Source organism: Nyctibius grandis, chromosome 9 (assembly GCF_013368605.1).
Source record: "Nyctibius grandis isolate bNycGra1 chromosome 9, bNycGra1.pri, whole genome shotgun sequence".
NCBI classification, from domain to species: Eukaryota; Metazoa; Chordata; class Aves; order Nyctibiiformes; family Nyctibiidae; genus Nyctibius; species Nyctibius grandis.
The window spans coordinates 36,008,500-36,035,782 of NC_090666.1; the positions used below are offsets into that span (position 1 = coordinate 36,008,500).

The following is a 27,283-nucleotide window of genomic DNA, read 5'->3' on the forward strand; positions in this document are numbered from 1 at the left end:
GCTCTTGAGATTACTGAGGTAGTAGTAAGGTTAAAAGGAGGGTAAGGTTATCTGTTGGGTGCTCCATTCCAAGCAGTAAAAGCTAGGTTAACTCTGTACTTTCCAAATGTAAAAATTGGCCGACTTTATTTATAAGCCTTTATCATCATTTATCTCCTCGTTTACCAGCTCTTCCAGGCTGTATCTACACAGATAGAGCCATCACCCCGAAGCTCTGAGCCACTGACCATCTATACAGCAGATTTGCTTAAACCAAACCACAGTCCAGCCCAATCCTGGAGCCTTCACCAAAGAGACGAGCCGATCCCTTTCACCATCTCCCTTCTAAGATACACTTTTCTATGGTCTATTTTATATTTGTTTGCACAAACATATGCCATGAGCTCAGAAAGTCTGTCAGCAATTCACAGATGGCCACAATCATATAAGCAGCTTTGGTAGGGCTATGAGGTCTGACTAGAGATGTTAGGCACCTCTAATATGACTTGGAGCATCTCATTTTGGTAATGGTGAATCAGAGTTAGCCTTGTGCAGAGACAAAGGCCAGCTGCCCTACAAATTTAGCTTTATATTCTGAATTACTTTAACTCCTGACATTGTTTGGGAATTTGGGACTGATAGAATGTGCAAGAATTGTGCCTGGAAGCTGCATTTGAAATTAATGTTGTTTCCATGTCTAACAGAAAATGCAGCTTAAAGGGGAGCGCTTATCAATGACAGAGTGCTGAGGCTAGGCCCAACACCCGTCTGTTTTCCAGGGTAGCACACGTTGCCTGTTTGTCATGAACAAAAAGTAAACTGTGTGTTATTCACAGTTACAGAAAGAGCAAAAGATCAAAACATTGCTGGGGATGCACCACACACTGCCTTTTCTTACTGCTGTTTTCCAGTTCTGTACTGCCTAGAAACCTCCGTAGGGAAGGGAAAGAAAATGGAGGAAAACAGTCTTTGAAAAGAAGTTTGGCCAGGCTTTCGTATCTCAAATAGTAGAAAAACATCATACTAGAAAAACATTGTATAAACCTTGCTTCGAGGATTACTTTTATCCCTATTTTATAGGGATAAAACAATGGTGAATGAGCAGAATGAAAAACAATAAAACACTAATAGCATCAAATTCACAGGAGAGAAATCACAGTACAAAACACAGCAGTATCTCCTTCCTTCAAGCAAGTACACGGACAGAAGTGTCCATGCTAAACAGTCCAGAACATGGGCCAGTTTATCAAATTCACCACGAGCCTCAAGTTGTCTGCATTTTAAGCAAATGAACAGTAACCCATTGCAACAGATACTCCCTCCAATATCAAACCCCTCTTGCAGAGCTTTCCTAATTCCCACTTGGAGAGTTTCTTCTGAATCACTTCACCGTGGCCAGGCTGGGGACATTTGCTGGCTACAGGAACAGCAGGAGAGTCCGTTCCCCAAACACCCTGTGTGTCCCAAAGCTGCAGTGAGGCCATCCGCAAGAAGACAGGTCCCTCACAGAGCTCTGACCTTTCCTTTTCTGCCAGGGCAGCAAAATCCTCCAAAACCCATGCCTGTACCTCCACCATGGCATCCCACAATCACCATCTTCCTGCAGTAGCCTGTGATGATGGTGGTTGCTCCTTTGACAGCCCTACTTTTTCAGGGGCGTCCTGTGAATACCTAATTTCACTTCTTTTCAGAGAGGCCTTGATGAAAACTGGTCATGCCCCAGGCCTCCTAATTTGACCAAATGTTACATTCTACCATAGCAAATGTGCCTCCTATGTAACTCACAGGCTTGTATTCATCCAGAAAATTGTAACTTAATGATATTTAAAATACTGCAGTTACTTCTTTCTTTACATGTATGGAAACGCTGCAGCTTTACAAAGGTGGCTTTCCTCTATCTGTACCATTTGGCAGGAACTGGTTTGGGTCAATGGTTTATTTGCCATTTGTTTGCTGTTTGAAAGCCCCCACACAGATGCTGGATGTTTTGTTTTCTTTTCCTGATTGCTTTCACACATGAAGTTGTAAGGACATGTCAATTGATCAAATGAAACTATTGCACACTTAAACTCACATCAAGTGTGCCAGGTGAGGAGTCCGTGTAATTGCCTGCTTTGGCCAGTGGTGCTTGTGGCAACCTGTCATCTCTGTGGTTTCCTCCACTTGCAAAATAGTTTTTGAACTATTTCAAAGTGTTGGAAAGCTCCAGTCCTATCCGATTTGTGCACCCCAGGACAAAGCTCACCCTCCAAATAAACCCCCCTTAATTTCTATTTCGTAAAATTTTAAGAAGATAGGCAAAATTTGCAATACAATAAGTCTTCTCTCATGAAACTGTAGTGGAATTACTGGCAAATAAGCATCATTGTCTCTAGTGGATGGATTTAGATCCAGTTTTAACCATTTTACCCTCCAGTGGGTCTTATTGGCAACATGGCAAAAGTCTCCCTTAACCACATCAGTTCTGGTTTAGTTATAGGCTCTCTGAATCCAAAGACTAATTTCCATCAAGCGTTCCATTGTTTCAGCTATAATACATTAATATCTTAAATGAATACATTAAATAAATTAAATGAAAAGTGTCCAATTTTTAAACTATGCTCATTTACTTATTTATTTTATCATTAGAGAAAAAATATTCTAAAGTATTGTGCTTGTTAGATACGCTTTGTCAAAACACTAGGTTTAAAATACAAGTGCTTATAGAATTATATTAGGAGTGCAATTTCTCTTTCTGCAGTTTCATCTTTTGTGAAGCTGAAGATACAGCTTTTGTAGCAAGGACAGTCATTATATTTTTGAACAAACAGAATTCATTCAGTGACAGGTTTATTGCTTGTTTATCTCAGAAATATTTGCTACTGTGGACATCATAGAAAATTGCAAGAAAGCGAAATATTGAATGTGTTTTGAATTGCATTATATGGAATTCTACAGTTTGAGTGGTATTAGATAAAACAATGTTCTCAACTCACATCATCACATCCAGGAAGGATGCTCGGGTTCAAAAGAAAAAGATTCTTGGGTTCACCAGAAAAAGCTGGATGTTATTTGTTTTCTGTCAATATTTTTGGTTGACTAAAGCAAGGCTTGAATCTTCTTGACATCATAATTTCATTGTATCCCAGGATCTGCACAGAACTGAATAACTCTCCTTGCTTGAGCTGCTAATGTTATTGCTTTAGAAGTTTACAGAAGCAAGGAGTGAACTGTAAATTTGACAATGCTGTAGGATATAGAAATGATGCATTTAAAAATATCCCTCAAAATGCTTTTTCAAAATGGCAGGATTAGGGACAAAGGTCACATTTTTGACATTATTTACAGTCAAGTTGCTCAGATTACTTGTGGAAAAAGCAGCCATGAGACACATTATACCCACAACCACCCATCATTGTGATATATGTTATGGTGAAAACATAAGACCAGCTCCAAGGGAGGGGTAATGACTGAGATGAAAAATGCTGGGTACTACATGTGGCAGCATTTCAACCAGTAAACTCCTCAAACATGAAGAGGTAAGAGTCAATCTAAGATCTCTCCCTAAATACTGTATTCTCCTCCCCACAGCAGGAGAACTGCAGCTTGCGGGAGCACTAAATCAGGGAAGAGACAATAGAAACTTTAAACGAACAGGAGATTTCAAGAGGTCTTAGAGAAGTTAATTCTGGTTTCCACTAGAAAATGAAATTTCTTACCTGACTGGAATATGAAAAAGCATACTCTGAATGGTCTGTCCTTGTACTTTAACTGAGTATAATTCACCTTATAATTTCTCTGGCGTTCCTCAAAACAGATTTCAATGGATGCCTAAGCAGCACTGCTACACAAGCTCTTGAGAAGTATCAACAAAGCATGCTAATGCAATGCTACACTAACCACTGTCATGTCAAAGCTTTCGGCTCAAATTTAAATATACTTTCCTTGCCCTGGATCCTTCCTTACCTCTCCCCCCACATTAAAGATGAGAATCAGTAAATGAACATGGTATGTGAATTCCTTAGACAATCACCTGCATTTAAAAGTTACAGATGAGCAAATCCTCTCCCCCATCCACTCTGCAGTCGCCCCCAAGAAAGAGCCACACACTCAAAGGCAGCACAGGACACCTATCAGCAGCAACATGTTTGAAGGAAGAGCTGAAGGCAATGCATAGATAGTAAAAAAGCCAAGGCTGAGCTGAGGATGTTTAGGCAGGGTGAGTCAAACTCCATTCAAAGTCACAGAATAACAAATTCTAACAGTATCTGACTTGAAAGGAATTTTTTTTACATTATTTTGTTCTGGAACTTGTAATAACCTGACATTTCTTAAAATACAAAATTGAAGTACAAAGAGTCCCAATTAAGCAATCCTGAGACTATGAAACAAGCCAGGTGCGGCAAGAAAATTCAAATTAACACTCATCTCAAGCTTCAAATCAAGTGTCAGTTTGTTCCTTTTTATTTTAATTTATTGTAGTCAACATTAGTTAAAGCTGGAGACATTTGTTCTCTTGCTAATGATATACACATAACTCCCACTTACATCCCCTTGCTCCTTCCAATTAAGAACAACTTCTGAAAATTTCAGCCTGAAGGCTTATCTGGCACAGATTATTCACTGTATCATACGGATTCAGGTTCTTATGTCTGCAAGCTCTTTAGAGCAGCAATTTGTTCTTTGTTTAGCATATTTTGCAGTATACAGTGCTAAATAAGCTTAGGGGGTGCTATTCACTGAGGCATGTTTGTGCTCAGTGGATTCGGTGTTACCTTGTGCTTTGTTGTTTTAATCTGTGCAAAACCCCTCTCCAATGCAATGTATAAAATCCAGGCTGCCTGTAAGTCAGCCTGGTCCTTAAGGAAATCTTCAGACTAAACACACAAAAATTAGTGGGTCTGAGAAGCACTGTAGGTGGAAATGTATCCCACATTATATTACCTTGCTATTCCCTAAGTAGACAAAACGAGCACCAGCACTCTGCTTCTCTTCTCTGCACAAATTGCCGTCCTTACCACGCGGGTCTGACACATCTTGCCTGCGCACTGGGAATATTTAACACCAACTGAGCAACAAAACACCACCAGTCCCTTGACTTGTTAAATTCAACACAGCTCGTCCAAGTTAACCATGTCATTGTTGCATTATTTCTTTACTTTTCAATCTTACTGAAATAAACTTTGGAAAGTATAAAGACAGGGTATTATTCCTCTGAGAGCCACGGAACAGGCTCCCCCGTCAATGCGGAACATGTGATATTTTATGAAAGCAGCACATCTGGTTAGCTCCCAGCCCCATTCTGTGAGCTCTCAGGCTCTCTGGACAAGCGAAACAGACACGGGGTAGATGCTCCCTGCCGCTGCGGAGTCCATGGGATGGCAGAGAGCTACAGAGCTGCCTCTTTTCCCCTTCAGGAGCCTGAGGCGGCCTTACCAGCAAAGTGCATGTGAACAGGGCTTTGTCAGGTCAGGCTTATGGTCAAATAAAACAGGTCCATCCAATGGTATCTGTCCTTTCAACACAGACAAATATCAGGTAGCCACTTAGCAAATACCATTATACTTAGCACCATTAATCTTGACACCTTTTACTTTCTCCTGTGTCCAGCTAGCAAGCAGCACCATGGCTCTGGACTGGACGGGGGAGAGACACTGAGGGATGGCCAAGCCCAGCGACTGCAACACACGTCTTGGAATTCATTTCCTATAAAGAGTGGCAAAAATTTGGGTCTTTGAAAATCTTACATCCTCCATAGAAAGAAATGCTTTTCTCCAAGAAAATATAGGGAATCTCTCCAGTTTTATTTAACTAAAGCTTTCTAATCATTACTGTTGTTTAGGGAACTGGAAATGGGTAATTAGTAATTTTCACTCTTTATAAGTTTTCCCTGAAGGAAAGGGAAATTTAACATACCACATTTTATATCTTCTGTGACACTCATCCTCCTGACTCATACATCAGAGACTGAGCAAGGGATGTTTAGATAAGACACTGTGAATTGTTACAAGGACTGTGTAGCCAAGGGGTGAAAATATTCATGGCATCAGTTGACTGACACAGGAGAGGACTTGTAATACCTACAGGTTATAAGACATTTGAACCTATACTGAATCCCTAGGATGACTGGAAGGATACTTACACTGAGCACTTGATTTCTGAAGTTGCTATACAAGCCAAGCAATCTGTTCAAAACATTGAACAAGGCTTAAGTGCTTACGCTATCGACACTTCTTTCTCTGACAGAGAACCAGAGACAAGAGTATGCTGATGAGATTGCCACTGAGGGAACAAAGCAATTTCACAGAGCTACAGGGCCAGGCTCCTGCCTTCACTCAGAACAGCATCAGTCTGTAGAAACTTCACCAGCCTGCCCTTCATCGAACAGCATCAAACCTGTCCTTAAACAGCTTTAGCAAAAGGAAATATTTCAGGTTTCTAGTCTGTTGACCTGATTTTAGTCACACTTACTGGACTGTTAAGCTCTTAATTGCAGCTGATTCTAACTTACTATAAACCAAAATAGCTTGATTATCATCAGTGTTGACTTATATCACATCAGAGCTTGGTCCACTGACTTTCTTAAAATGATTGTTGATTTACTCTAAAGCTTATGGGGGTGAAATCAGGCCTTGTCTCTTCTTTACACTGAAGCTTCAAGCTGCAAGCCTAATTTTGAAAAGGAGGTTGACAAAAAAGTTCTTCTGTAATATGTAAATTAGCCAGGCAGAAAGTGTGCCAGTTAGCATTAAACTTAACTGCCCTCCCCTCCTTCTGCCTGTCTTAACCTACCATATCATTTAACCTGCTCTTTAAATAAACAAGAACTGGTTCAGGTTGCATATTTTATCTCACAATTGCTTCTGGTGCTCCAAGTTCACATTAAAAGTTATTTTAAATATAAATATTGTATGAATGTTTATATGTTCCCTGTCTTGCCTACAGGGATTGATACTTTCCTAAAATTTTACATATGATTGCATATGAATGAAAATAAGACCAAGTTCAAAGCCCAAGTAGTGTGCTTAGGACTTTGTATTTTAATAAGCATAACAGGCAATGATAAAAATACCTATCAGTCTCCAGTCCTAAAGCAAGAAAAGGACTGAAATTACAAACTCAAACAGTCAAAACAAGATACACAAGAGTTAGAAGGTTTCCCCTTATTTATTTGCAGTAAAATTGTATTTTTTTCCTGCTACTTTCAAATATGGTACATCTCTCTTTTGAAATTGGAAACCTGTATCTCCAAAATTCTGTGTATTAAGACATGTCCCAAAATATCTCCTAAGTTTTAACCTTAATGTGAGAAAAAGGAACTTACTATTGGTTGGTATTAAACTTAGTTCTATTTCATACATATTAAAACACTGAACTCTCTTTCTTGAATGTTTATCTCTTAATCCTGTAGGAACACACATGGCAAAACACAGATCAAACCAGCTGCTCAGCTGCCTGCAGTACTGGGATCTTAGTGAAAGGCAAGTACCAGGAAAGGTCAAACTCTTTCCCATCTTTACAGAAGACCATGTTATACCCTGCAGCAAGAGATCCAATTATGGTTACCACCGTTAGCCAAGGTCAGAAAATTATTGAATACTATTAAAGTTCATCCACAGTATTTACCTCAGCAACATCCAGCAATCTTGAATTCCACTGGGGGACAATATATTGTTATTGCCTCTTATTTGAGATAGGCCCTAAGCTAAACATATTAAGAAATGTTTGGAACCAAGGATTTGGGTCAACACAGTTTTAATTTGCAGTAGTTCTTTCATTTCAGAAAGTGTCTTATTTCCTTCTCTCGGGTATCTGTCTGAGCATATGTAAAGCACGATGAGCACACTTGACTAAAAGTTCACCAAACAGTATCATTAACCTCAGCTGATTACACTTACTGCCTCTGCACTGCAGACCATCGCGGAAATAAATACCAGAGGCTAGTTTTACAAAAGGATTGGACACATTTATGGTTGTTAATAATACATGCATCTCTGCAAGGTAAGTTGAGGCTTACAGGTAGGAGTTTCAAATGCAGCTCACTGAGTTAAGTGCAACAAGCACGCTCAAATCAGTACGTTGACCCAGCACTAGCTTAAAGGGTACCTCATCTCCATCCATCCTGTAGAGCCTATGTCAACTGAGCTTTCCACGTGAGGGTGGACTTGACAGCATGTCTGCACAGAGCCACAGAACTATACTAACTAAATTGTCAGGGCAAAAGGGCTAAAACTAGAGTTGACGCTATCAGCAGAAGGCTACAGGCAAAAGCGTTGCAAGGATATTTTAATTATCTCTAAAAGCAAGCATTACAAATTTAGAGTCAAAGATTTAAGGAGATATATGCATGTTAGGGTATAAAACTCACAGGCACCAGCACACTCACACTCACAGGCTCTGGTAATGAAAAGGATTTGGCATACAATTGTGATCAGCAATAGTGCTGTCTACAGCTCTGTATTTGGTTATTTTAATTTTTAAAACTTGATTTTTTTTTTCTGGCTGCATTGCATTATAGAAGTACAGGGTATTACAATTGCTTCAAGACTATCTTGAATTCAGGCTCAAAGTGGTAAAACTCTTTTCAACAGAAGCCCACATCTGTGAGTGCCGCTGGGGACATGGTGGGTAAGAAAGCTGCAGGCTGTGTTGGACTTCCTTTTCCATGGCTCCATATTGGTCGCAACCATCAGTATGGAGTTGTGATGGATACTGTTCTTGGCCCAAATATCAGCAACACCTATAGTCAATAACAAGCAGATAAGTCAGTCACAGCATCCTTCTTAGAAAGGCTTGACGTTTTTACTTATGACATGGGCCAACATGATACACATTGTGCCATAACTCAGTCTGCCCTTAAACCGCTGTGAGCTCCAGGAGTGCTGGAACTGACCTTCTGCCTTGCCCATCCTCTGCAGGTAGTAGAGATGCAGTGCCCATGGATAAACAGCGAGCATCTTCCCAGTCTTGCCCCATCCCAATAGGATGCAATGGTTATTCTGAATAGGGCATTTTTCAAGGAAGTACCTATGCTCTCTGCTTTACACAAAGGGAAGAACATGGAGCATGTATTTACCATTTGGAAGGAAGAAGAATATTGTGCATGAGTCTCTGCTGAAGAAGAAACTTTTAGCTATGAAGAACAGTGTGAAAAAATTTTAAATGTACTTACTGTAAGCCTGACATTTTTGAAAGTTTAAAGAGTTGGTACTATTCCTCTATTAATATAATTTTTAAAATTATCTCACAGTCCTGAAATACCTAAAGGATTTATTTTTTAATTAATCTTAATATATAAATGAATTAACTAATATAATTGCTCATTTCAGAAAGTTAATTCTGTACTCAAAAGAGTAGATGCTATAATTTTGGTGCCACATAAACTATTCTTTATAGATAATAAAGTCGTTTTAATTGTCAAATCTGCATTAGCAAAGTTTTGGCAAATGAAGAAGACTTTGATCTGTGAATAATTACAAATCTTTACCTTGGCATGGCAGGTAAGGCTTGCATTTCTGCAGCTAGCAACTCCCTGTCAAACACATCTTCATAAATGTAATTTCTGGAGAGGTGAAGGCTTACTGGTTAAGACTTTCAAAGGAATTGGTGACTTAAGGTATCTGAAAGTTTCCAGTGTCCCACCTAATGAGACCTGTGTTTCAAGATTTCCAACATTTCTGTAAATAAAGAACCCAAAGTTGAATGCCCAAAGCAATACACCTGCAGTCACTAGTCAATTGACAATCAGCAGAACTAAGCAATTGTACATCAAAAAGCTTAATTTAGTTGCTAAACACTAGTCCTAAAACTGCTGAATGAAAAAAAAACTTAATTACTTTGAAACACATAGCCTCCATTGAAGGAGATTCCCAGGTCCCTTAGGTCCCTTAGGACTGACTCTGAAAGGAAACAGAGTTCCTGCACCAGAGGGAAAGAGCGATGCCACAGCAGCATTGTCCAACTCCCTCAAGGACAGTGAGTGAAGGTTGTGAGACAACCCCTTTCAATGATGTATGTTATGCTCATAAAATTCATTAATAAGTCATACAAACACTGAGATAGTCCAAGACACAGGCATGTGGAAAGGGAATAATTTTTAAACCTTTCTAGGTTTAACCAATACCACATTCAAAAGTAATTCAGTGCCTTGTATAGGTGTGCCATGCTGATTTCTGGACACGTTTAACTGTGTGTCCCTTAGCACATATAGTGAATTTTGCACAAACTTCAGAATACCATGTAGAAGCCAATCTGGGAGGCTGTGAGCCAGCTACTGCAATAATTCAACTTGTGCTGTTATCCAGACGTAAATCAAACCCTCTATGTCCTCCTGAGACAGCAAGACCTGAGACTTTGCTGAATTCCTACACAGATAGAAAAAAAAAAAAACCAGCCTTGGCAATGTAGTTGATGTGGTACTCAAAGGAAGGCTTGAAGTCGCAGAGGAAACTGAGATTACAAGGTGGTTGGAAAGTAAATAACAACCCCATCAAACAGAACCACATATGGAAGAGGGATAGGAGGAACCTGCTGCTTAGCCAGTGACAACCAGCGTGATACAGTATCACAAGATGATCCAATTTACAAAGACAGAACATGAGAGAAAACTCCTACCCAACCCTCAGTAACAGCAGGAGAAACAGGTATGAGATACTAGTTGATAACTAAAAAATGTTTGAATGAAAATAGCTATGGAATAAACAGAGGACCTTAGCTTCACTCTTGTCTAACTTAGACAGATGTACATCAGGAAAAAATCCATTGAGGTTCCTGGAGTTTAAGGGATGTAAAAGACACGAATGAAATAAGACGCAAACACTTGCAATATCAGATTCTGTCACCTTAACCTATACACAGTATGTACTTTTCTGTGTGAGATATCTATCTGATCAGTGCCACTGAAGTTTCTACTTAGTGGAATAAGGCAATAGACAGACTGGCTAAAGGTAAAAACAGCATCTTGTATAGCTTTAGTAAAGGTGTTCAGGAATTTTCTATTGACTACTCTAGAGGAGACTGCAGTTTCCACAAGAAAAATCAGTAGTTTTGAAGGAAAATGCCAATATCATTCTTAAAAAACAGATTTCCTTTAGGATAACAGAAAATGTTTAATTTCTGGGGACAATTTTCATGAATTTAATGCACACACGTGCCTACTTACTATGAGTCAGAAGGTTTTTGTTTGTACGCTCAAGCACGGTGTGTTTAAGGTCACAAAGAGCACTGTAGTTCACCTGCTGAGTGCCCCCACCTCCTCCACCTCGTGTACCAGGTAGAGTCTGGGGTTGCTTCCCCTCCAGAGACAGCACTTCAGAGGATGTGTGACCGGGTGCTCCACACGTACCATAGGGTAGCTGGGCAGCAGGGGAATGCAAGGCATATAAATGATGACTTTCTGAAGACATTGCAGCAAAAATGGGAAGAAAGTAGATTCAGTTTAAGAGGAGATATTTTCAGTGTTTCTAAGTAAAAAGAACAGTTTTAGTTGAAAGCAAAATGTCAAAATAATGAACCGAATTTCCCAGGATGGAAATACCTGTTCTGTCCCAGTCTAATGCCTAAATCTGAGAGGAATTCTGCATTACCCCTCGTGGAGTCACTTGATTCAAGCACTCGTCTTTCAGGAAAACTCTTTAATAAACAGGTATAGTACTTCAAAAAACTGTTTCAATACACTATGCAGTGAATAATACACTGGAGGCAAAAACAGATTGGTAGAATTTTGGAGAGCCATGTCCCGTATGTGCACATCACTGAAGACACATAGGAGCCTTCTGCACAATTACATGTTGGTTTGGGATTCAGTGCAAGAAACCACCACCCTGAAACATGAGCATATTGTGAGTTATCTTTGCCAGAACTCATAAATTCAAGCAAAGGGAAAACATATTGGGTGTCTGGAAACTGTGGAGGTAATTTTTCCCTTCAGACCTGCTAGAGATTTTCACTGTAATGAAAAACTCTAAGGTATTATTATAGAAATAAGTTGGGAAACTGTTTCCCAGCCAAAATTACTTGGATCCGCTTTATACACTAGAAAAAATACCCACTGAAATCATAAAAACTCTCTGGATTTACACCGTTAGCTTCCCACAAAGCCAGCTGTTGATACCCAATTATTTTAAATGCTTTGCGATGATCCCAACTCCCTTGCTATCTGGGTCAAACGAGGCCCTAAAAGCAAAAGCAGACAGGAAAGCTCAGAGGCGCAGGAACAGAAGTAGGTAGAAACAAACTGCTAGCAGAGCCATTCACTGCAATTAGAGCTCGACAAGCACTTACACACTCCCTAAAAACGTCTGGGATCGGAGTATCTACTCTTGAACGTCCCTGTCTCCAGGGGTGCTGAGCAAAAGACACATTTACACTGCAGAGTTTTGTGTAGCTCTGTTGACAGCATGAAGCAGAATATTTTCCATATGAAAGATTTAGCCAGTTCTTTGGCAGCTTGGATTTTAACCAGAAAACACTTATTCCATAAAGGCAAAACATACAGTCATTTAACTGAAATTTTCAGTAAGACACACTTTATCTAAAGATCAAAATTATAAACTCGTGGAGCAAAACAGTGTACATCATCTATTATTACAGTTATAGAATTAGATGAGCAAGAGGGCCAAAACTATATATATTTTTTAGAACACAACAGGATTTTACAGCTGGGACTAAACCAAATGTCAAAATCTCAGAATTTTTAACACAGCCTGGAAACTCTGGTTTGCAGACAGTTCAAAGCTGTAGCTTTGACTTGAGGCTATCCCACATTCATTGTGAGTAAGTAGACAAAACAAGCAAAACTCAAGAACACCAGGGAAAGTTGACCGCAGCTATTTGTAAAACCAGTCTCTCTGGATATGCCTACGTACCTTTTTGCAAAGGTATTTTTTCCCTTTTTACACTTACGTGCACACAAGGCTGTGAGAGACACATAGATTCTTCTAGGGATGCAACAATATTCAAAACAGGACATTTGAGAGGATGCCATGACTGAATTAGCAGGAGGTAGGTTCACTATTCATTTTCTCTCTTGCAGGGTGGGGAATATTATGTCAACACTATAAAAGAACTTAGGACATAATTTCTCTCTCTCTTCTCCCCAGGATTGTATTCAAGTAGAATCAGGCAACTGTGAGAGACAGAGGAGACTTGTCCTTCTCAGGGTGTGCGTTATGTTTAATTGCTGAAGGCCTGAAGCATTTTAAAAGGTTTGTCAATAAAATCCCTATTTAGTTAACCCCAATCTCCTCCGATCTCTTGTTACAGGCAGCCTTCTGCTCTTAACATCTGGGCAGGCAAAGCCTCCAATTACACTGCTGCATTTGGTAGCTTAATAAACCTAGATAAGGGTCCCTGGTATATCCATTTCCCTTGGTAGCTGCTTATCTCTGGCTACTCCGATGATACGCGGCCTTTGTGTCGCAGCGAGGCACATAATCCTGTGGCAGGCCATGCAGCGTGTGTGCATATTCACATTAAATCCAAAGCTTTCCATGACCTTTCCTCTTCTGTGGCTGGACTTGCATCTTTCACAGCTACACTTTGTAATTGATGGGGAAGGGGCAGGGAGAAAGGGAAAAGAGCAGCCCAAGATCGTGGCCAGGAGCAGGCTCGCACCACTCAAGCTCTTCTCCCCTGTATGTAGCTGGCTACGTGCTGGCATCTTTGGGGGAAGAGGGCAGGAGCGGGCAAGGAGGCTGCTGAGCTGGCTGTGGACCAGATGGCAAGCACCCACCAGCTACTCCAGGAGGCCCCGGGGAGCAGAGCCCAGCGTGCACGTTGCAAATCACCAAAACTCCTCTGAATCAGGATGTGAGGCTCCATCCAAAATAAAGATCTACTATCAGCCAAATAGCTCCACGGCAAGATTGCTCTTTAATATGTCCCTAACTGGATGATATTGAAGGAAAGCTGTAAAAATCAGCTCTCAGCACACAGTTGTCTCCTCTGCACTGAGATGAATCTATGACTATTTTCTAAGCCTTGCTACCTGCAACTGTAAATTAGCACAAACTTCTCATAGTTCAGTCTCTGGAGTTTGTTGACTTGAACATTTGATGCCCATTTCTTTTTGTTGCACTCAAATTTTGTATTGTACCATGCTGAGGTTTCCTTCCTGAATAATTCTCAAAATACATGCAGACATCTGTCTTGCTTTTTCCTTCATTTTCATTTTTAGTTCCCCCTCTGCAGCCAAATCAGTGTTTTTAAAAAGTTTTTAGAAATTGTTTAGGATTTCATATTTTCATGTTGAAAGTCTGACAGGGAATTTGCTGAGATTCTGTAGCAACATGGACTGATCTTTCTGCTTTTTTTAAAGGCCACAGAATATCATTGCCCTCTGTTTTTGTCAGTCCATCTGTCAGCTAATTTGCAGGCACTAGTAAAATCATCTTTCTGTTCTCTGTACTTCTTAGTTTTCCTCTGCTTTTGCATCCACTTCTGTGACAATGAACAAGGGCAGCTCAGCTACAGAAATTTCTCTTAAAACTTTTATTTTAACCTTCAAGTCTCATGTTTGTCGCTTTAAGTTTATGTGCCGAAGACATAAGAAAGCGAAAGCCAGCAGTTTGTCAAAGCACACTCTCTAGGGATCTGGGTTCTGTTTCAGCTGTCACCCTGTCCCCATACATACCTATTGATGGAACTTCTGATGTGCAGCTACAAATGGTAAACAATTCGTCTCTCGGAGCGCGCTTCTGCCTGGGTTGGTGTCAGAGCTTTTGATCAATAAACCATTGAGGCATCTTCCAGCAGGAATATTGTTCCAACTGTTGCTCAGGAACAACACGCTCCCTGCACTATTTCCTTGTTTTCAATGCTATATATGAGCTTTTTACTTTTATTCTCTCTTCAAGCAATATCTTCTCTAACTTGCTATGCAGCTGCTGCTCACTGTTTATCCACATCTCCAATTCTTGAAAAGGCTCACTGCTTTCTATTAGTTTAAACCAGCTTTAACCAAAGTAATAGGTCACTATTTGCATCACTCCAAGAAAGGATTTCAGTTCTTTCTGTGGCATTGGCACCTAATAGAGCCATTTCTTCACATTATGCCCAACATGTACTACTTCTAATGTAATTCCCTGGGTTCACTGAGTCCTTTTGAACTCTCAGCCCTTGTATTTTTTAGTTATGACGCTAGGGTTTGCCAGGCTGCTCCAGCGTCCAAGAATGGCACATACAGTAACTGACTGCTGCCAGGATATCCAGCACTTTACACACTTCTTTATTTTCAAATCTCTCTTCTGCAAAGGAAATCCAAACTAGACATCTCCACCACTGCTACATGGAAGTGCTACCATCTATCTTACTTGGTGAAACTAGCGACTTGATGGTGTCTTTATCCAAGCTGACGTAGATTCTACTTCTAGGACCCCACACGTACTGCTGTACCAGTAAATGACGTCTTTAAACCCATGCAGACCACAGTGTTTCCCACATTATTAGCATTAGTGATATGCTAATATTAGTAAAGCCTAAGCACTGCTGTCCCACACCAGTGGCTTCTCTTTACCTCTCCCCAGCTTCTGCTGTGAACTGACCCATTCAGATGGTTTTTTTCTTCTGTGTTTTCTGATGGCTGAAATACCAGCACTCTTGTTCAGATTGCCACTTGATTAAAAATGCAAATGCAGACAAGTATGTGCTATTGGCAATACACTTGTAGATAGCTCTGTTTTCACAAAGTCCTGGTGTTTAAAGGCACTGGGTGTGTTCAACAATCTGTTCTTCTGTTTAGAAGGTTTTTACACACTCCACCCACACAGGGATTTTCTTATTCCACAAAGTTTCAAGCAGATTTCAGGGCTGTCTATTATATAGCCAGTTGATAGCACTTCACTTGCCCAGTCTGTGGAATAGATGTCCTTACTGTCAGGTTTGCAACACTAACATTGCCATAAGGAATAGACTTTTCTAATATTGCCTTTGAATTCAGTTTACTGAGTTCTTACACCAGTTCTATAGTTTAGGGTTTTCACTACAAATGGGCAAACATTAACCTATTAATTTAGCAACACTACATGTACTTCAGTGCTGTTCTTTCCTGTATTCTATCTTTTACCTCAAAACAACACACTTGTCACCTTTATTAAACCATTCTCCTTGACTTATGCTCCTGTTGTATGTGCTGAATGTTATGGGTGTTTTCGCTTGCCTCTGCAACACACTGAAAACTGTTTGACGCTCACATTCTGCATGTCTTTTCCAGTGCTGCACCATGCTTTTGCAGTGCCTGATTATGCCCTTGATTACATGCTTTTTTTCTGATGCTGCAACCAGCTGAATAAAATTTGAAATTATAAATTCACATGCAAATAAAAATCCAAGTTTTGAGAGACTGAAAATATTTGCAGATTCATAAGGAATTTGGTAGCAGTTTTAGGTGGAAAAAAAATAACCAAGCTACAACTACTAGAACACTGGCCAACATCTGACTAGGCAATATTTTTAATGCCACCTTTCATTTCAAAATGCTGGATTACATTACACTACACAGTGATGTTAGACACATTGTGAATGTCACATTCAACTAGCAAAAAGTCAAGGCTCTTCCTTTCACTGAATTTAATTCCCACATACGAAGAGTTCCCCTCCTGCCTTGCTGGCACAGCACTCTTCAGAGCTTTGCTATAATGTCGCTTTCTCTGTGGCACCTTTCATCTGAAGATATCAAAGCAAGCTACAGACATATGCTAATAGCAGAAACTTCTTCGAATACTTATGAGGTAAGAAATTATTATAGCCTCCAATTTATTGATGAGAAAACTGAATTAGAAGTTTATTAAACTGAGTTAGAAATTGATTAGAGGCTCTCAGCCCTGTGCGTTGCTCATGGATAACTCACAGATAACACATTCTCAACAAAGGTCTCCGATTCAACTTAGTGTTTTTACACGTGATGCCAATACCATCGCAGGTAGACTAAATGAAGGTATTACTTCCATGTCCCAGTACAATTCATTATATTACACTGTTACCCTTATTAGAACAAAGTGGTGTCATTAAAGCTAATCCTACAGAGCTCCACAGGAGCGTGTGACCAGAATGAAAGCAGCAGGGCACAGTTCACGAGCCACCAGAGAAGCACTTTACCACAGCTTGCTTTCAGAAGCAAAAGCCTCATTTTAAATAAAACAAAAACTTTTACTTTGATAAATGCTGGCTGCTTCAAAAAGATATTCTGTTCTCAAATCTCCCCAGCTACATGCCACCCTACAGCTGTAAGGGCCAACCACGTGTGTAGTCAGGCTGGGAATTACCCACACAAATAAAGAGCACAGCTTGAAACATTGACTTTTTCTGATCAAAAGGGTCTGGGAGACAACTGGACAGTTTGGATCAGGCAAAGGATAGGGCTTTTATTATGTTCAAAGAGCACCCCAGTGAATAGAGTAGCCAGTGTGGCCCTGGTGGCAGTGATACGTTCTAACTCTCTCCTCATCCCACACAAGTTACTTAAAAGCTTGGCTTTGGGTCTGTTTAGGGGTTGGGTTTTTTCCATTTTTCTTTTTGTGGAAGAACTTCTGTAGGGAAAACCTGAAATACAATCAATCCTTTCATTAGCTTTTTTAATAGCATTCCCTGTCTAAGCTGCCTCCCCCACATACCAAATAATAAGTTGAAAATATTACCAAAGAAACCTTGTCACATCAAAATCATTATGCCCATATTAAGGAAATATGTGCTGTAATTTTATTCAAGTACAATTTTTATTTTTCTGTGTGTTTTCATATTAATTTTCTTCATATATTTCAGTCTGAAGTGAAAAAATAATACAGAAAAATCCCTTTCCATCCTGTTTTTACCTAGTTTCCTTCACCAGTTATTTTCAACTACATATGCTGAAATGAATGATTTAACATTAAAAAATTATTCATGAAAAAATTTAAAATCATGAAATATTCACACTATTTCACTCTGTAAAGCTGTTCTTTTTAACAAACCCTAAAGGATTTAAGGATTTAAGCCACATGATAAGGCAGAATGTTCTTCAGAAAGATCTGTTTCTCTTTTAATAGCCATATATCCCAGTCTAAACAGAAAACAATCTGACATGGGAGTATACGACAGCTAAGCACTGTATTCCAAATAAATATATTCCATCAATATTATGAATTTTGTAGTTTATTCTAATTCTAAACAGAAGTACTGCAGCAATAACAGCAATGGCTTTGGTCTTGATTTCTTACACAGCAATCCAGAAGGACATAGATTTCCACCTTGTTCTCCAATTGTTGTTGTTTATTTTATCATCATATAACCACAAATACGATAAAATATCTTTACTAATGTCGTAACAACATGATGGGATGGAGATCTGTTATTTAGAACCAAAAAAGAATCAAAGATTTTTAGTCCTTCTATCTCAAACCAGTTTGATTTTCAGAGTTGTGGTGTTTTGATTATAATCAGTTTGCAGAAGAAAACTTTACAAAACCAAAATACAGCAACATCACTTGTACAACAGATGAAAATAAAGTTATATTGAAACTGTAAAAAAGTATATCCTTCTTGGGTGGCACATTTTGGTTTTTAAATATCAAGCAGAAATTACAAAGATATTCTTTTCTTTAACTGATCTCATAGGATTACCTGTAAGAATTGTTATGAAGTTAATATTTCATAATTCTTTCACCTGAATATAAAGCTATAAAACATCATTGTCACTTTGCAGGCTTACCTGCTTTGTCTGCAAATGTAAATGAGTGTCTGGGTGTATAAAAAAAAAAAACTCCAACCTGTTGCCAACGTTGGAAAACTACAAAGCAATAACAGCCATTGGCTATACTAGAGATTTCTGGAATAATACCTGTGATATTATGACTAAAAGCTGATAGGGATCCAATTTCATTGAACAGCAAGACTCTTCTTTTGACCTGAGTGGCAGTTGTATCGATTCCTCTGTCACATTATCTGGCATTTCTTAACAGTGGTAGGATTCTGAATCTTGTTAAAATACATGGCTTCGAACTACTAACTTCCAGTAAAGCATTAATTCAAATATTCATGACGCCCATAATCACTCACTAAAAAAATATATATATCCTGTGAAGTACATCTATAACCATATTTGTGCATTTATATTTTTTTAACTTTAAAAAAGGTTTATTTGCCCTCATTGTAAAGCTTATCCCCCAAGACACCAGCTAGAAAGGGGTAGAGTGGTATGTCAAACAACACTGAACTCTTCTCCTTTATCTGAGGTGAACAAAAAGTAGTTACTGTGTCTGCGGTGGAAGGAAGAGTGTTTTAAAGTCTATGACATTTCTCACTGGCATGTTGTTTGAAGGATGCTTCTGAAATGGATCCTTCTCATTTGAAGCCTGAAACTCATTCATTGATGCAATAGGCCTGAATACAAAACACTCTGATGAAATTTTTATTCATATTTTGAAGGCCCAAATCCCTGTTCTAAGAAATTTGAAGCCATGTCTCTTTTTTCAGAAACAACTCTTTCTTTTTCTCGCTCCTCCATCAAGTACCATTGTAGCCTATATATTCAGAGTCTAACAGATGAGAAGGAATTTTTTTGTTTTAAACATCACTATGCAATACTTGAAAATTAAATCATGGAAAAAACATTCCAGAAGAAGGTTACAATCTGATACAGATGGGAAAAGCAGCACAGCCAGGCAGGGTGAGGAATGTTATCAGAAACGCCTATTTGTATCTCATGGTCCAGAGTTCAAAAGTAGAAACATGTTTCCTTTAAACACACAGAAATCTGAATTCTTTCTGAGATACGATAGTGCTGGAAGACTCCACCAAACAAGAAGAAGCTGTTTTCGAGCAAATCAGGGCCAGATTTTCCAAGCAGAGCGTCCAGCCCTGAATGCCTGAGAGGTCAAACACAAAACCTTTGGGAAGAGATATGAGAAGAGAGACGTAAAGACGTGTACAGGCAGGAGACTGGACTAAAACATAGTGCTCAGATAGAATTTGCTAACAGAGTGGACACAAGCGTAATGAAGATAGACTTACGATGTGAAGGCAACAATTAAGAGGAGGTATGATAAAATAGGATTTGGGGGAAAATGAGAGGAACACAAAGTCCTTTTTTTTTGCCTGGTTTAATTACATGGAGTCACAGGGCATCCAGTGTGATTCACTACCATGCTGCTGAAGGCCCTTGAATCTCAAAATGTCTCTCCCAATTTGTTATGAAATAATAGCTGGCAGTAAACAATGAACAGTGCTCATATCTTTCTAATTAAATGTATGGATGACACTCTTTAATCTAGTTATACATGTTCTACTCAATATAAAGCTTCGATAGAGATTGACCTGTAATATACAAGTACTGAAAACAGATGTATGCACTGAGAAACTCTGCATGCAAGCATAACCTGTAAACACCACGTGTAGCGGAAGACATTATTTTAAAACTGGGTGTGTCAGCCTGATGGTGTGATGGGTTTATATGTTCAAAATATTGAAATACTACACTATTTCATCTTTCCCTCATGTGTTTCCTTCAACACCTTCAACAGCAACATGGGGTAATCAGACACAGATCTTGAGCTGGCATATATTGGCATAAATACATAAATTCATTGACCTCAAGTCAGTGCCTGAAGACTGTTTTTCATCTGTGTACAGCCTCCCAATGTACTTACCACTTGTTGAAGAGCAGGGAGGGAGCATTACTCAGCAGTGCTAGGTTAACAGTAGGACTTGATGACCTTAAAGGTCCTTTCCCACCAAAACGATTCTATGATTCTGTGATCACCTTCTCATACAGCCAGTTTCTGTTTCTCCTCTAAGTCCTTATGGGCATTTTAATGTGCAGGTAGCACTGATTATTACACAAAGCACTTTTGATGGTGTTACACGCACAATATTCCCTATGACATTGGCAAATGTCTCTACTCCCCCTTTCTGATGGAAAAGGGTAAGAATTAAGCATAGTGCACTATCTTGGCTATAAATTAAGCTCACTGGAAGCCAGAAATATCTAGTTCCTTGTTCCCATCCACACAGCAGACCACATTGTCACCTCAGGGAAAAGAAAATTTCTATCTTAATGCATTAACTAAAGGCTGAATCTACATCAGTGAAAATATTTAGGGAAAAACAGTACTGATTTGCCATACTAAGCAACATATTTGTGCAAAATTCACAATTGCTAGCATTTCGCTTAGCTTTCAGTAGCCAGTTTCCATGAGTGGTGTTCTTTTCTACAGATAAATATTGATAGTTCATGGCTGATTGTTTGGATCACAGCACCACATTTTAGCTGCAGGATTTAGGCTGGAGTCTGTTTCAAGTGGGGTGGTGCATGCCTAGAACTAATAACAGAGATTAGCCCTGGGAATAAACACACTTCTGAGCATGCAAAACCTGCCAGATTTTGTTTGATGCTAAGAGTACTAGATAAAATTGTGAGTTCATACTAAACCTACCTTCTCTGCCCACAAGCTAGAAGACAACTGAAATAGTTTCAATAGCACTAGGAGCATGACATGGCCTGCTGAGTGCATGCAAGCTGAGAAGGCAGGTTCTGTTGCAGGCTGAACAACCTCAAAACGGCTACCTCTCACCATGAGAGCACTGAGCTGCAAGGCCTGAACAGGAGGGAGTTTAGACCGCTTCTCATTAGGGTCCTGAGATCAACTCAGAGTCTGGGGAGGACTCACTACTCTTCACTACTTTTATTTTTCAAAATAAAGAGATGTAATTCTTCGTCATAAAGAAACAGTGCCATTTCAAAGCTAAGGAAAAGGACGGACACCTTTTGAAAAGTGCTCTGCACATTTCTTCACTGGTCAACTAACACTACCTGAGAAGTGTTAACCTGCTAGCTAAGGCCTAAGGGAGAAGAGCAAAGTCCTTGAAGGCCTTCAGAGCAGTGGAAACCTGGGAGGGAAGGAGGGACGCTCCACTGACCCCTGCTAAAGAACACAGAAGATGAATGAAAGGCATCAGTGGATAGACTGAAACCTGCTCAGTCCATGTTCACTGCTTTTAGCATGTCAGTGGGCATTTTAATTTGAAAAACAAAAAAACAAAAAACAAAACACAAGTATAGCATAAGATCAAGGAAATTACACAGTTGCAATAATATGTAAAATTCAAGGGAGACTAATTGTCTTAAATTTGCCTGAGACAAATGGTCACCACAAATTAGTGCAACACATTACAGCGTGGGGATACAGAAGTCAGACCAAAGAGACAGAAACGGAGAATTTCTATTTTCTAGGAAGTCTTTGCAGCCTTTTTGTTGCAGAAAATCTCAACAGCAAGCCGCAGTGCAGGTGAGGCAGGAGTGGTTGGCTGGAGTGGGCTGTGGGCAGCTCACGCAATGGGGTTGACACAGGCGTGGATGAGGCCTTGCAACCCAGGATAGCAGGCAACAGGGCTCTGGGGTCCCACAGTCAGTGCTTGTGTGTAAGGAGATGTTACAGGAGATGAGAAATATCTGCTCAAGGAGTCATCAGAGATAAGGACTTCCAATGACTATTGGTACATTCTGGGAAGGGAGCATTTGGTTATTCTCTAATGTCCTGTCACCTTGCTGCTATCCTTTACTCCCATTAATCAAGTACTGTTTAGTGAATCATTTGACTATTCATGAGTGAAGAAGTACAGTTCATCAGGCAAAGTTTCATATTTGTGGCTTTCGTGTGAGGAGCCAAACTGGTGTTCATTAGTGACCCCTAGATCCTGAACCCAGCCCATCCAGCTACCAATGCCAAATCCACCTGCTCCCAGCACTTCCCAGCATCAGTCCCAGCAGTACGAGTGCTCAAAAAAAGAGGCAGCTCTATTATCAACACCCAGGAACAAACTTCTTCCTCAGAAGACAACCTCTGAATGTCAAAGCAATGGCATGGGCTTCCTTGGCTTTCTCGGCTTTTTTTGTTTCAGCTTTTGTTACACAGGCATGCTGAGTACTTGACATTGGTGTGTTTATCCTCTTACACAACTGTTCAACGTCTATGAGTGTTTTCCAGTCATGTATCCATAGTACAGCTATAAAAACTCTTTGTTAATCTCAGCCATCATTTGAAAACATGAACTAAAAATAAATCTAGAATACAACCTCAATGAACTCAAATCCTATATATAGCAAAACCAATTATTTTACATTTACATTTCTCTTTCAGGCTATAGTACAGTAGTTTATACATTCATTATGGTGAACACATTTTTCCTAGTATCCTCAATAGTAAAACAAGCATTTCTGATTAGATGACCTCAGCTACCTACAGCTCTCATACACTAAGTACAATATAGAGTGGTCCCACAGAGGCTGAGTAGGATTTTAATTACAAGTTTGTTATATTTGTCTGGATTCCTTTCCTGTGTAAATCCAAAGAATTCAGGGACATGCTTCTATATGATGACATGTTTCTATTTAGGATGCTATAAAATTCCTCCAGCACTTTTGCTCTGGAGAATCTTAAAAATCATGAAAGGCTGTGACATTGTGATGAATAGATAAACACCTTTAAAATGTACATCATTATGAGCATTGCCTCTTAACAACTATATTTTTATGACAGATCAATAAATTCAGTAAATGTTCTTTCTTACCACAAGACTGCTGTCCAGAGAAAGTCTTTTCCCAAACTCCCTTTTCTGTAGCTGTCTCTTTCTCTCCATAGCTGAGGTTATATTTTTTCCTTTTGATCAACTAGAAATGTCAGATGGTTTCCAGAATCACTGAAAAAAAAAAATTAAATGCACATTTCAATATCCTACTTAACAGCCTCTGTCTTTCATCATTAACTTTGTAATAACCCAGCAGCTAATGACTTTGTGTCTATAGTAGGCTGTGTTCCAGGAACAAATTTTCTGTGCCAAAAACGCTAAACTCTCCAGACAGAAATATTACCAATATGTTTGGGTCACTTCTCAAAGAAAAAAAAAAATCTGCTACTACTGTCTTTATCAATACACCCCATGTTTTCGTAGTCTCTTTTGAACTGGGCTGGGAGCTGGATTTGCAGAGCCAGTGAACTACCTGGGGCCAGGGAGGCAGGGAGGGAAACAGCTCGTTTCACATTAATTGCACTCCGCAGTAAGCCCTGCTTGTTGGCACATCTGTGCTGCTACTATGATGTACAAATTTTGGACCTAATTCTGAAGAGTTCTAAAAGCTTTCAACTCCCATTATCCTTAATGAGAGACAAATGCCCTCAGCACTTTCCTTACATTTTTAAGGTCAAAAATTCTGCTGTGGTAATCAGACAGCCCCGCTGCCTGTACAGAAAAGCCGGGGAACTTCACCCAGGAAAGCGCTCTCAGAGAGAATTAGTCTTTCCAGTTTTGTAGGGTTTGGTTATTCCTGGTTGATGGTTTCTGCTAAAACCAAGCTTACAAATGACAACCACCAACTCTCTCTTTTCCTAAATGTTCCTGATGATATAACCATTTGAAAGTTTTAGCTTGTATTTTAAGGTAATATTTATTGTGTGTGGTTCAGGAACATGTGCAAACCTAATGAATTTATTCAGGATTTACAGAAAGTAGTAGAATAATACCAGAAATCAGAATCTAGCCTAAATTAAGGCAGGCAGATATGCTCATAAATACAGAACCAAGTACAGGAATTTTCTCCTACATCTCATAGTGACTGCATTTACTGTATCAGAGGGCAACATCCTGTATCTCAATCTGGGCTAAGTCCCATTAAGGACAAAGAGCTTTCACTACAAGAATTTGTCCACATTTTTTAGTCAAGATTTTATGTGGAAGCCTACTTAAAAGCATAATTTTAGTAAGGTTGAGATATTCATACAGCACTACTTAACGCTAAACCTAGATAAATTCATTGCATTTGACTGAAAAACAAGACTAAGCAAAAGACAAATCTGTTTCTGATCCTTCTTACTTATTGCAAACAGCACCTTCAGTCACAAACAAGGAGGTGATGCATGAATACCACTGGGCTTGGCTGTAGGGTAACACAGCTGGCATTCCCAAAAGAAGCCTTGCATGTGCCCTCCAGATGTATTTGCATGCCTATGGCTAGACTTGACTTCTCATGCACCTGTGAATGATCCCATCTGTCGCTGTGGTGATATCAAGCAGATAAAACCACTGCAACTCTTTCCCCAAGTTGTCCCCGAATGCTCTGCCATGAGGGCACATAGGAGTCTGACTGCTGGCCAAGCACCAGCTGCCTGCAAGGAGAGCAGGATGCCCCAGGCTAAGCCTCCGAAGCCAGCTGGAATTCAGAGGGCTCCCAGAGGCATGCAAACTGGGATCATCAAGTACAATGTGGGCATCACAACTGGGACTGCTCTTGTAAAACACTTCCCGTGGGGAAACCATCATTGCTCCAGCTACCAAGCCATCCAGTGGTAAATTCAGCCTTCTATTAAACAGCACCTGGTGTCTCCTACGCTTGTTTTGTACTTCTGGTTTGCATTTATGCAAGACCTGAACGCAGGCCACTTTCTCCAAAATGGATAAAAATTAGCCATTCCATACATTCATCTAAAGAACATATGCAATGAGAACATGTACATACAATGGTAGGAAAATCTCAGTTATTTCACTGTGATCATTCCTGTCCTGTAGGGTTTTTTCCAGGTTTACCTGTAAGCCCTTGCTTCCTTTTTGTAGTACCAATCCTAAAGCTACACACACTATTTAATTCAGCTAATAAGGAATCTCAATGGTGTGTTACCACATAATTACCGTCATTTCCTGATTAGCTATCATGTCTCAAAAGAAATACCACAATAGATTTGAACAAACACAGAGGCAATATATTACACTGTTCTCGTGATTATGCCAGAAATTCGCAAAAGACAGACCTTATGTAATCTTCGTATCATTCTTCTGTGCATTCATCATGCCCGGAGAGCATGACTTCCACCAAGGGAGTCTTTGTTGATCAGTGAGCACAGAACCACTTAGGAGTGAGCTAGTGAGAGCTACAGTTGGAGCCAATTATGCCCGTAGAAGGTCAAGTATTTAATATGAATAAGTGCCTGAAGTTTCTGTCTGCAGGTATTTGGTGGAACCACCCCAAATTCCAGGTTAAAGGTAAAAGGAGAAAGGATTATTATTAATTATTTGTATAGCTTACATGCTATGCTGCCTTGGGTACTTCAAGGAGTGGATTTACTGTAGCCCTACGTAGCACAGCACGTGGACCTACTCATGTCCTGGTGAAGTAGTCCCAGCCCTGCAGACTCCACTCCTTCCCCCACACACACTATGGAAGCTCAAATCTCTGGACATGTTACCATTAGCAAGCTGTCATGGATCTCTCCTGAAGAGTTAACAACCTAAGGCTGAACCCACTTAAAGTTTTGAATCAAAGGTAATTATCAGACAAGATAATACAATACATCGCCTGTACCAACATATGCTGGTGCCTCAAAGTACCCAACTCAGGAGGCCTTTAAAGAAAACTGATCATCAGAGTGAAGTACTTAACAAAAACAGAACAAGTTTCCATCTTAGGATGGTCATTTTTGTGCATCATACGGCTTGTCACAGAGAAAAAATGACCCTCCCAGGTAAACCTTTCTTCCTCAGAGACCAACCAAGAGACTAACAACAATTCAAAATGGAGCTAACACATCCGCCGGGAAGCTCAGCAGAGAAGAACGGTCGTCCAGATGGAACAGTCTTGAAATGTAAAAGCACTGAGAATCAGTTTTCCCAATCATCAGAAATACTATTTTTGTGTTACCAAGAGAACAGACTGTAGAAATTTATCTTCCTTCCCTGACCAATTTGCTTGTTGATATCTCTACAGCAGAGACCCCAGCGATCAGCATTCAGACCTTGACTGTCCCATTTAGCTCGGCTGAACTGTGAACCGTTGCAAAGTCACTTCTGATTTATGGTGTCTTCACTGATACTGCACTCACACATGTAACGTTGCCAAATCTTTGGGGGCACATCTTACAGTTCTTTGTGCTGCAGGAAATGTTTCCGCTGTAGAACTCTCCTCCAAGGGACTATAGAGTTCATCTATGCTGAGCAGATTGAGGAAGGCACTGAAGTTAGAGGCGCCTGGTGATTAAGCCTGTATCCTCAAGAAGTGTATGGGGATCAGTCTAAGAGAATGCAGGTCCCAGGTGTTTGCCTACTGTCTTCTCAGTTTTGCGTTGAGCTCAGGGAAAAAGGTTTTGTATGGACACAGGAAGAACTCTTGGGGGAAGACCTAAGTGGGATCTTGCTTCAATACAGTTTACCCTCACTGTTCACAAAGCCAGCAAGCCAGAGGCATCAGCTTGATTATATATCCTGAAGTGCAGTATTTTTAGTACTCAGTACAAGAATGCTCATTACTTCAGGAGGTGGCTCTAAAACTATGCCCTGCAGAAATGGTGTGATTAACATAGCAAAGCACTCT

General features: G+C 39.9%; 1 protein-coding gene across 1 annotated transcript in view; it reads right to left on the reverse strand.

The window, feature by feature from the left end:
- The window catches only part of NCKAP5 (NCK associated protein 5), a 368,063-nt gene extending 344,498 nt beyond the window's left edge, over positions 1-23,565 (reverse strand). Inside the window, exon 1 of the mRNA XM_068408084.1 lies at positions 23,497-23,565. Coding sequence (XP_068264185.1) covers positions 23,497-23,565 — 69 coding nt within the window. The remainder of the gene's footprint in view (positions 1-23,496) is intronic.
- Between the last annotated feature and the right edge of the window lie 3,718 nt (positions 23,566-27,283).